Source organism: Salvelinus alpinus, chromosome 10, assembly GCF_045679555.1.
Source record: "Salvelinus alpinus chromosome 10, SLU_Salpinus.1, whole genome shotgun sequence".
Classification (NCBI taxonomy): Eukaryota; Metazoa; Chordata; class Actinopteri; order Salmoniformes; family Salmonidae; genus Salvelinus; species Salvelinus alpinus.
In genome coordinates, this window is record NC_092095.1 from 43,686,400 (window position 1) to 43,698,124 (window position 11,725).

Here is an 11,725-nt window from a genome sequence, read left to right on the forward strand (position 1 = left end):
CTGCAGATCCTCTCAAGCTTTCAGGTTGGATGGGGAGCATTGCTGCACAGCTATTTTCAGGTCTCTCCAGAGATGTTCGATCGAGTTCAAGTCCAAACTCTGGCTGGGCCACTCAAGGACATTTAGACTTATCCAAAAGCCACTCCTGCATTGTCTTGGCTGTGTGCTTAGGGTTGTTGTCCTGTTAGATCTCTATATACTTTGCTCCGCTCATATTTTCCTCAATCCTGACTAGTTTCCCAGCCCCTGCCGCTGAAGAACACCCCCACAGCTTGATGCTGCCACCACCATAGGGATGGTGCCAGGTTTCCTTCAGAAGTGACGCTTGGCATTCAGGCCAAAGAGTTCAATCTTGGTTTCATCAGACCAGAGAATCTTGAGGTTGAGTGACCATCGGGTTCTTGGTCACCTCCCTGACTAAGGCCCTTCTCCCGTGCGGCCAGCTCTAGGAAGAGTCTTTTTTGGTACCCTTCCCAAGATCTGACTGATATTCAGACTGATATTCTGCATAAGGTACAGGGATTAGACTGCTGAGGACTGGGGTAAAGTCATTTTCTCTGATGAATCCCCTTTCCGATTGTTTGGGGCATCCGGAGAAAAGCTTGTCCGGAGAAGACAAGATGAGCGCTACCATCAGTCCTGTGTCATGCCAACAGTAAAGCATCCTGAGACCATTCATGTGTGGGGTTGCTTCTCAGCCAAGGGAGTGGGCTCACTCACAATTTTGCCTAAGAACACAGCCATGAATTAAGAATGGTACCAATACACCCTCCTTGAGCAACTTCTCCCAACTATCCAGGAACAGTTTGGTGACGAACAATGCCTTTTCCGGCATGATGGAGCACCTTGCCATCAGGCAAAAGTGATAACTAAGTGGCTCGGGGAACAAAACATCGATATTTTGGGTCCATGGCCAGGAAACTCCAGACCTTAATCCCATTGAGAACTTGTGGTCAATCCTCAAGAGGCGGGTGGACAAACAAAAAGCCACAAATTCTGACAAACTCCAAGCCTGGATTATGCAAGAATTGGCTGTCATCAGTCAGGATGTGGCCCAGAAGTTAATTGACAGCATGCCAGGGGCGGATTGCAGAGGTCTTGAAAAAGAAGGGTCAACACTGCAAATATTGACTCTTTGCATCAACTTCATGTAATTGTCAATTAAAGCCTTTGACACGTATGAAATGCTTGTAATTATACTTCAGTATTCCATAGTAACATCTGACAAAAATATCTAAAGACACTAAAGCAGCAAACTTTGTGGAAATTAACTTTGTGGAAATTAATATTTGTGTCATTCTCAACTTTTGGCCACGACTGTACATGATTCATATTGACGTACATGATCATTTACTCTACGGTGTTCTCTCTCTACTCAGGAGTTGAAGAATCTCATTCCTAAGTCTGCAGTGGGGACACTCTCTGCAAACTCCAGCAACGTTATCAACCTCATTATTGATGCCTACAATGTAAATATAAATTGGTTTGGTTACTAGACAATATGCACTGCTGCACACAATCTCACTTTAATACTTTCAGCCTCAAAATAGTTGGCAAAAACCGTGCTGCTGTTACTTTAAAGTCATCACGTCTCTGTCTGAACTCTTCTTTGTATTGGAACATTTTCAAATATGCATTTTAAAAACTGTAGATATACTATATTTCAGTCATTTTCAATTTGCAGTGGGCTAACTCTTGTTCTTTGCGCGGTAGTCCCTTTCCTCAGAGGTGATTCTGGAGAACACTAAGCTAGCAGAGGGAGTTACCATCACGTACCAGTCACGCTGCAAGAACGGAGTGACTGGTGAGGGAGAGATGGGAAGAAAATGCTCAAACATCTCCATCGGAGACGAGGTGGGTAACCAAAACATCCTCCATTGTTTTCTATTCTAAATATAGATCTATTTTTGTCATTTCAGGTTTCTGGCCAAGTGCATTGGATTTGTTCATTATTAGATGTCCGACTAGTCAAATGCATAGTTTTCTTTATTATGAAATGTAATTAGTATGCCCTTAGTGTGAATGCATTCCTTCATCACTTATCTGTAGGTGTCTTTCACCATAAACATCACAGCTAAGCAGTGTCCTAAGATGGGCAAACCAGAGACCATCAAGATCAAACCCCTAGGGTTCACAGAGGAGGTGGAGATCGCTCTGAACTTCATCTGTGAATGTGACTGTCACAAAGACGGCACTGAGAACAGTGAAATCTGCCACAACGGTAACGGGACATATGAATGTGGAGCCTGCAGGTAAGGCACTTATGTTTCACAGGCAAAAGATCTTAACCCTTATTTACCTTTCATATTGTAATATTGTCCATGGCATAGAGAAAGTATGATGTTTGATACTGTATGTATAATGCATTGTAAATCTATTTCTATAGTCCATTGGTATGTAACTGATTTCCGGTGTATTGCATCGGTTTGTCTGAATATTCTACAATATTGGCATGTTGTTGTAAAAAAGGATTACATTTCATTTATTGTCACTCAGGTGCAACGAGGGCCGTATAGGTAGACATTGTGAGTGCAGCACCAACGAAGTGACCAGTGAAGACCTGGATAAGAACTGTCGTAAAGACAACGGTACAGACATCTGCAGCAACAACGGAGACTGTGTGTGTGGAGCCTGCGAGTGTAAGAAGAGGGAGAACCCAGAGGAACGCTACAGTGGAAAGTTCTGCGAGTGTGACAACTTTAACTGTGACCGCTCCAACAACAAACTCTGCGGAGGTAAGTCATCAGTTGAGCTGCTGTGGTGTGCAATAGGCATGCGTCGAAGAAGATAAATGCGTTAAATTATATCATTACAGATTTTGCTTACTGTGAAATGATGGCCAAGCTCTACCATCTGAAGACAAGTGTGACATCCTGCTCTGCACACATGTGTGACCTCGTGGTCGTTCGTGGTTATAATGAGCCCATTTCCAATGAAATTACAGATCATTGCTTGTTATGAAATTAGATTTACCCTCGTTTATGTCAGCCTTTTTTTATCTGTGATTGTATTTGATCTTTGCAGGGTAATCTCTCATCTCTGACCCTGTGCGTGTTGTGTTGTGGCAGGACATGGACGTTGTGAGTGCAGGGTGTGTATCTGTGATGCCAACTGGACGGGCAGTGCCTGTGACTGTTCTCTGGACACCACAACCTGCCTGGCCTCTAACAAGCAGATCTGTAATGGCCGGGGCACCTGTGAGTGTGGCACCTGCAAGTGCACTGACCCCAAGTTCCAGGGGCCTACCTGTGAGATCTGTCCCACCTGTCCAGGAGTCTGCGCAGAACACAAGTGAGTTGAATAAAGGAATTAATTAAATTTGATCATTATATTGTTTTAAGAATGCAAAAAAACAACTATTTTCTGTATTTCCTAGTGGGAATGTTATGTGGATTACAGGTTTATTGTAATGGTTGTAAATAATTCAGCTTCCCCCCCCCCGTTCTTTTTTTTTAAGGGACCGATTCCTTCCCTCTTTCCTCAGCCTTAAGTTTGCCTCTTACCCTTTTTAAAATAGGCATCTAGCTTTCTTCATTTATCCGACTTAACCTCCATTATTTGTGTGACCTCTGTTTCCTTTCTTCCGATCATTCCAAAAAAGGGAACAATGGACCGTTTAGACGACTGTGATATCTAAAACCAGTAGTGCTAGTTACACTCTTAGATAAAAGGGTTCTTCGGCTGTCCCCATAGAAGAACCCTTTTTGATTCAACGTAGAACCCTTTTGGGTTCCATGTAGAACCCTCTGTGGAAAGGGTCCTACATGGAACCAAAAAGGGTTCTACCTGGAATCAAACAGGGTTCTTCAAAGGGTCCTCCTATGGGGACAGCTGAAGAACCCTTTTAGGTTCTAGATAGAAAACAAATATGCTAAGAGTGTAGGGTACAGCATTGCCCACTATAGACACTTGCATAAATCTCAATATTTAGCTTTCTTGCATTCCAATAGACAAGTGAATATGTTACAAGTCTAGGAATCCCAATGTGAGACTACCTGCACGTGTTAATCCAGCTGTACAGAGTTTAATGTCAATGTCCTGTCTTCCACAGGGAGTGTGTTCAGTGCAGGGCCTTTGGGACGGGGGAGAAGAAGGAGATGTGTGAGAGGGACTGTAGCTACTTCAACCTGATCAAGGTGAAGGACCGAGACAAGCTGCCCCAGCCAGGACAGGCCTTCCCCCTGATGCACTGTAAGGAGAGGGATGCCAATGACTGCTGGTTCTACTACACCTACGCTGTCAACAACAACACCGAGAAGGAGGTCCATGTGGTGGAAACACTAGGTGAGAGAATATGCAGTCTATGGCATGGCATTGTGACTGAGGATATAACAGAGTGAAAAATAGGTTTATTTGTTTTATCCATTGAGTAGTGTTGTGATTAGAGCTAGGAGTTCTTGCCCTGACCGTGAAGAACTGACCAGAAGTTCCTTGTCCTAGATGCAGTATAATGCAAATCAGGACATAATTGTGTAAATGAATTTGATTTTACATCAGCTGACTTGCCTGGTTAAATACCCTCAAAAATATTGGGCTAACTTAATTTTCTTGCTGTGTGTTTCCCTGTCTGTGTTCCAGACTGCCCTGCGGGCCCGGACATCATCCCCATCGTGGCTGGCGTTGTGGCGGGCATTGTGCTGATCGGCCTGGCTTTGCTGCTCATTTGGAAGCTGCTCATGATCATCCACGACAGGAGGGAGTTCGCCAAGTTTGAAAAGGAGAAGATGAATGCTAAATGGGACACGGTAAGAGTGGATAGTAGACACAGTACCAGGCAGCCATCTTTGAGAAGTTTGTAATGGCAATTATGTATTTTTGCCAGTCTTAGTTTATATTCTCCCTGACTAATTTCGGTAGGTTGATTGAGACATGGAAAACAGGTGTTATAGATATGAACACCGTGTGAATCTCTTAAACAGAGAATGGACTCCTAGAGGAATATAGAGTTGGAAACAGTGTTGTATTCTCTCTCAAACTCTGATGACTGTAACAGACCTGTTGATGATGATGATTTTATAAGACGCACAGACGGTCCTACTCAATTTCAACTTCAAAGTAAATATCTTAGAAGTTTGAAGTAATCTCTGTGCAAAATAGAGACACCAAAAAACAGAAGCCTTTTTGGAATGTGAAGGTCCCTGAATACACATACAGTACCAGTCAAAAGTTTGGACACACCTACTCATTCAAGGGTTTTTCTTTATTTTTACTATTTTCTACATTGTAGAATAATAGTGAAGATATCAAAACTATGAAAGAACACATATGGAATCATGTAGTAAGCAAACAAGTGTTAAACAAATGAAAATGTTAGTTATGAGATTATTCCAAGTAGCCACCCTTTGCCTTGATGACAGCTTTGCCTACTGTTGGCATTCTCTCACCTAGCTTCATGAGGGATGCTTTTCCAACAGTCTTGAAGGAGTTCCCACACATGCAGAGCACTTGTTGGCTACTTTTCCTTCACTCGGTCCAACTCATCCCAAATCATCTCAATTGGGTTGAGGTCGGGTGATTGTGGGGGCCAGGTCACATGATGCAGTACTCCATCACTCTCCTTATTGGTCAAATAACCCTTACACAGCCTGGTGGTGTTTTTGGGGTCATTAACCTGTTGAAAAACAAATGATAGTCCCACTAAGCGCAAACCAGATGGCGTATCGCTGCAGAATGCTGTGGTAGCCATGCTGGTTAATTGTACCTTGAATTCTAAATAAAATCACTGACAGTGTCACCAGCCAAGCACGATCACACCACCTCCTCCATGCAGAGATCATCCATTCACCTACTCTGCGTCAGACACGGCGGTTGGAACCAAAAATCTCAAATTTGGACTCGTCAGACCAAAGGACAGATTTCCACCGGTCTAATGTCCATTACTCGTGTTTCTTGGCCCAAGCAAGTCTCTTCTTATTGATGTCCTTTAGTAGTGGTTTCTTTGCAGCAAATTGTCCATGTAGGCCTGATTCACTCAGTCTCCTCTGAACAGTTGATGTTGAGATTTGTCTGTTAATTGAACTCTATTAAGCATTTAAGCTGCAATCTGAGGTGCAGTTAACTAATGAACGTATCCTCTGCAGCAGAGGTAACTCTGGGTCTTCCTTTGCTGTGGCAGTCCTCATGAGAGCCAGTTTCATCATAGCGCTTGATGGTTTTTGCGACTGCGCTTGAAGAAACTTTCAAAGTTCTTGAATTGTTCCGAATTGACAGACCTTCATGTCTTAAAGTAATGATGGACTGTCGTTTCTCTTTCCTTATTTGAGCTCTTCTTGCCATAATATGGACTTGGTATTTTACCAAATAGGGCTATCTTCTGTATACCACCCCTACCTTGTCACAAAATAACTGATTGGCCCAAACGCATTAAGAAGGAAAGAAATTCCACAAATTAACTTTAAACAAGGCACACTTGTTAATTGAAATGCATTCCAGGTGACTACCTCATGAAGCTGGTTGAGAGAATGCCAAGAGTGTGCAAAGCTATCATCAAGGCAAAGGGTGGCTACTTTGAAAAATCTCATATGTTTTTGATTTGTTTTACACTTTTTTGGTTACTACACGTTTCCATATGTGTTATTTTATAGTATTTATGAGTTCTTCACTTATTCTACAATTTAGAAAATAGTAAAAAATAAAGAAACTTTTCAATGAGTAGGTGTGTTCAAACTTGACTGGTACTGTACATCTGTCTTTTCCTGGGAGTTGCTACAGAAGCCTAGTTTGGTTGGTGTTCTGCTGCCATCTAGTGTCGTGTTAAACACACAGCAGGTAGAGGTTAAATTCCGGACAGCAGGGTGGTATTCATTAGGCACTGTTAGATTCTGGGATAAACTTGGAACATTGTTATACTCAGAAATGTAGTATCTGAGGAGTGAAATACTGGTTTTTACATCAGAAGTTAATGGTTATCTGTAGGAGCCAGATGGCTTTGGAATGTGTCGGGTGGACGTGAGGAAGTCACAGGACTGCTATAGGGAATACGGATGGACATCTGTGGATTAGGCAAATGAGGGGTTGAGGTCAGGTCAGATCCCCTTAAGAGAAATGATGGTTTATTACTTCGTCTTCCTGTCGAACCATAATAGATGTAAGGATTGGAGAGAAGGAGGAGTGCCTAAAATTGGAGTGTATATATACTTGTGGTGGTGGAAACATGTTTTGTCTAATGCAGCTGTATTGATCCTCTGGGAAAAATTAAACTTGGTTAAGCGTTGAGTTTTTTACTCTGAGAATTAGAACCTAACAGCACCAAATGTAAGAAAACAGACAGAATACTACATGGAATAGTCTGTAAGAAACAATCATTCCTTTTCCAATGCAAAGCATTTTGCTACTATATGCCCTAATGAATGTGACCCAGGATTTCCAAAATGCTTGATGATTCAGCACGTCCTAATTACTCTTTCAGACCAGCCACATGTGAGAGCTTCTCTGGTGAAATGGGTAGGGCACTGAGGCTTCTAGACCCTCTCATTATGGTACATAGAGAAGACCTCAGACATCAATGACTGTATGAGAGCGCAGTCTGACCTGACTTGTATACATATACAGTTGAAGTCAGAAGTTTACCTTAGCCAAATACATTTCAACTCAGTTTTTCACAATTCCTGACATTTAATCCTTGTAAAAGGTGTGAAATGTCAGAATAATAGTAGAGAATTATTTAAGCTTTTATTTCTTTCATGCCATTCCCAGTGGGTCAGAAGTTTACACTCAATTAGTATTTGGTAGCATTGCCTTTTAAATTGTTTCACTTGGGTCAAACGTTTCAGGTAGCCTTACACAAGCTTCCCACAATAAGTTGGGTGAATTTTGGCCCATTCCTCCTGACAGAGCTGGTGTAACTGAGTCAGGCTTGTAGGCCTCCTTGCTCGCACACACTTTTTCAGTTCTGCCCACAAATTTTCTATAGGATTGAGGTCAGGGCTTTGTGATGACCACTCATACCTTGACTTTGTTGTCCTTAAGCCATTTTTCCAAGTATGCTTGGGGTCATTGTCCAGTTGGAAGACCCAATTGCAACCAAGCTTGAACTTCCTGACTGATGTCTTGATGTTGCTTCAATATATCCACATAATTTTCCTGCCTCATGATGCCATCTATTTTGTGAAGTGCACCAGTCCCTCCTGCAGTAAAGCACCCAAACAACAATGTCCTCTGGATGGTGTTCTTCAGCTTGCAAGCATCCCCCTTTTTCCTCCAAACATAATGATATGGCCAAACAGTTCTATTTTTGTTTCATCAGACCAGAGGACATTTCTCCAAAAATTATGATCTTTGTCCCCATGTGCAGTTGCAAACCGTAGTCTGGCTTTTTTATGGCAGTTTTGGAGCAGTGGCTTCTTCCTTGCTGAGCGGCCTTTCAGGTTATGTTGATTATAAGACTCGTTTTACTGTGGATATAGATACTTTTGTACCGGTTTCCTCCAGCATCTTCACAAGGTCCTTTGCTGTTGTTCTGGGATTGTTTTGCACTTTTCGCACCAAAGTACGTTCGTCTCTAGGAGACAGAACGCGCCTCCTTCCTGAGCGGTACGACGGCTGCGTTGTCCCATGGTGTTTATACTTGCGTACTATTGTTTGTACAGATGAACGTTGTACCTTCAGGTGTTTGGAAATTGCTCCCACGGATGAACCAGACTTGTGGAGGTCTAAAATTTATTTTTCTGAGGTCTTGGCTGATTTCTTTTGATTTTCCCATGATGTGAAGCAAAAAGGCACTGAGTTTGAAGGTAGGCCTTGCAATACATCCACAGGTACACCTCGAATTGACTCAAATGATGTCAATTAGCCTATCAGAAGTTTCTAAAGCCATGACATCATTTTCGGGAATTTTCCAAGCTGTTTAAAGGCACAGTCAACTTGGTGTATGTAAACTTCTGACCCACTGGGATTGTGAAATAATCTGTCTGTAAACAATTCTTGGGAAAATGACTTGTGTCATGCACAAAGTAGATGTCCTAACTACTTGCCAAAACTATAGTTTGTTAACAAGGAATTTGTGGAGTGGTTGAAAAATTAGTTTTAATGACTCCAACCTAAGTGTATGTAAACTTCCGACTTCAACTGTATAAAGGGAATCTTCCCAGCACTCTTAGATGATTCTCAACTTCTGAGCCTCTGATCCCGATGTAGAAATACTCCTTTCTCTAGGGATTCATGTTTTTTTTTTACCTCTTTTCCATATATCATTGTTTCATTCCTTCTCATCTGTCTTTACCCATGATTTCATTCTGTCTGTTTCTCTTCGGTTGTTTTTTCCTGTTCTGAAATGTCTGTCCCACTCTCTCTGCCCATAGCAAGAGAATCCTATATATAAGAGCCCTATTAATAAGTTCCAGAATCCAATCTATGGACGTAAAGCTGCGGTTCTATAAGTTTGTATTTACTTTCTCTCTCTCGTCTGTTTTCCTGCATGGGTTTCCTGTTTGCTTTATTTGTGTGTTTCTTTGTGTTTGTCAACGTACTGTAAGCTGTCACTATTTCATCAATCTCAATATTTCTGGCTTTCATTTGGTCACTCTTTGGGCCAAGTAAGTCAGTTGAGGAAACTGTACAGAAAGATCCACATGATGGTATATTAAAACCAACAATAAACCCATATACTGTAAACTGTCCCCTCTGTTAAGTTTGACTAGAGGTAAGTACTGTAACAGGTCATCACATGTAAGCCTATTACACTTCAGTTTAACCACAGTATGTACATTGTGTCATATCTGAAGCTATGATTGAAATGGCATGTTGTGTCTGAGACGTTTGTTGATATTTATATAACAGTGTTACCTGGATGACAACACACGAATGCTCACTCAAAATGACCATATGATGGCATGATCTTTCCAAAGAATGCTTGACAATGATTTGATATTCTAAATGGGCCCGGATTTTGCTGTGGGTTTTTTTACTCATAAATTGCAACTCTTGTCTTATGACTAACATGTTACATATATAATGACTGTAAATTACAATTCTAACGTTTTCTTCTTGTTTCTCTTGTGCCTTCCAGGGAGAAAATCCCATCTACAAGAGTGCTGTTACGACGGTGGTCAACCCCAAATATGAAGGCAAATGATGGAGTTTCAGTTCTCCCAGAACAACACTGTATGCAAATATAGTTCTAGGGCATGAGAGGTATACAGTGGGGGGGGGGTTAATTTTTGTCTTTGGTCATTTCTTCTTCTTGTCGCTTCAGTATTATAACGTTACATTTGGCCACTACATGTGGTCTTCTTACTAACAGTTTATTTTCTATGCAATCATTGTCTTTTAAAATGTACAGTTAGTTGTTATGTGTATATACTTTAAAGGTGCTTTTTTATTTCTTGAAGAATTGGTTAGAAATAAGGATTTTGCCACGGGACTGGTATGGGCCATGGGTTGTGCCTTTCAGAGACCATACCCATATGGGCACAGAGAGTGCTCTCTTTCTCTTCATGGACTTGTTATTATTTTGCCAGTGAGTGTCAGGCAGCACCTGAGACTAAAGCATACCAATATTTTGCATTGTGGCTGTGAAGTATTTTTTTCAACCATAGGGTACATATGTAGTAAACATTGATTTTGCCTTGCAATAGACTAGCATCCTGTTCAGGGGGTGTACTTGTACATCAACCTGCCTCACACTACAGAAACAGGAGATGTGCTCTTGTCATATGGGCCGTTCTGGCTCAGACAGGGCTACATACTTATTAATTTGGATAAATGAGTCATCCATCAAGCCTGATTGCAAGAATCTGGATTCATCATTTGGGGTAGTTTTTAAAGATCACATCAATTACATTCATTGTCAATCATTGAATGATTCTAACATAGTCATCAGGTAACATGTGCATCCCAAATGGCACCCAATTCTGTTTATAGCGTGCTACTTTTGACCAACACCCTATAGGCCCCCTGGTCAAAAGTAGTGCACTACATGGAAAATAAGGTGCTACATTTGGGACGCATTCCATCTAAGGTGTGCAGATGTGCTAAGAACTAATACATGGGAAGCATTGATGTTTGGATGTTAAAGGTTATTGCACTATTGATGAGAACAGGTTTTGCCTTGCAAAAGGACTGAAAAGATAAATGAATGATTTCATAAAACTGTCATAAACAGGCTATTTTAAAGGGATTGAAAACCACTTGTATTAATGGGATAAAGAAATGTAAATCACTTAATTACATAATCAATTGACATGCATTTGTGACAAAATTAGAAGTTTCATTTATTTTTAGTATACTTTAGTTTTATTCTATAATATTTCAGTATTCAACCTCAGGTCCTTTTCTGTACTCATTACTAGCAAAGCCAAATATCTGCCTTCTTTGCAAAGCCTTATTCCATGTGTTTCATGTTGATCAATGTTAAACAAATTGTAAACTTTGTTCTGAAGACATACTGATTGACACAAGTTAGCTTGTTTTAATCTGTTGTTTCCCCCTTTTGAAATTATTGGGCTGGGGTAACCCCTCATCTGCAGTGATTGTGTAAAATCAGTATTAAGTGAAAGGCTTCTTGGAATTGTTTTAAAATACAAAAACTCCTCAATACCACATCTTGTTTTTAAAGTGCCTTTTATTTCAATACTATGTTAACTTTTCCCAATGCTGTTTCTGAATTTATTTATTAAATAAGTACCTAAATGATATGGAATGCTTATTTTAGCTTTGCTACATTAGTTCTAGAAAGAGGAGGCATGGTTTGATCAAAGATACTTGTAACTAGCTCCTGCCTCTGGTT

At 41.0% G+C, this 11,725-nt stretch overlaps 1 protein-coding gene across 3 annotated transcripts in view; it reads left to right on the forward strand.

Annotated features, from left to right (window-relative positions):
* LOC139532068 (integrin beta-1-like) overlaps nt 1-11,631 on the forward strand; it is a 40,883-nt gene extending 29,252 nt beyond the window's left edge. For 2 of the 3 annotated variants that reach the window (XM_071329198.1, XM_071329200.1), the window contains 9 exons: nt 1,380-1,469; nt 1,714-1,854; nt 2,050-2,252; nt 2,497-2,735; nt 3,069-3,291; nt 4,052-4,284; nt 4,579-4,745; nt 9,300-9,377; nt 10,007-11,631. In XM_071329198.1, the coding sequence (XP_071185299.1) occupies nt 1,380-1,469; nt 1,714-1,854; nt 2,050-2,252; nt 2,497-2,735; nt 3,069-3,291; nt 4,052-4,284; nt 4,579-4,745; nt 9,300-9,377 (1,374 nt within the window). In that variant the 3' untranslated portion in view covers nt 10,007-11,631. The remainder of the gene's footprint in view (nt 1-1,379; nt 1,470-1,713; nt 1,855-2,049; nt 2,253-2,496; nt 2,736-3,068; nt 3,292-4,051; nt 4,285-4,578; nt 4,746-9,299; nt 9,378-10,006) is intronic. The other variant, XM_071329199.1, reaches the window with a different exon arrangement.
* Nucleotides 11,632-11,725: the final 94 nt, after the last annotated feature.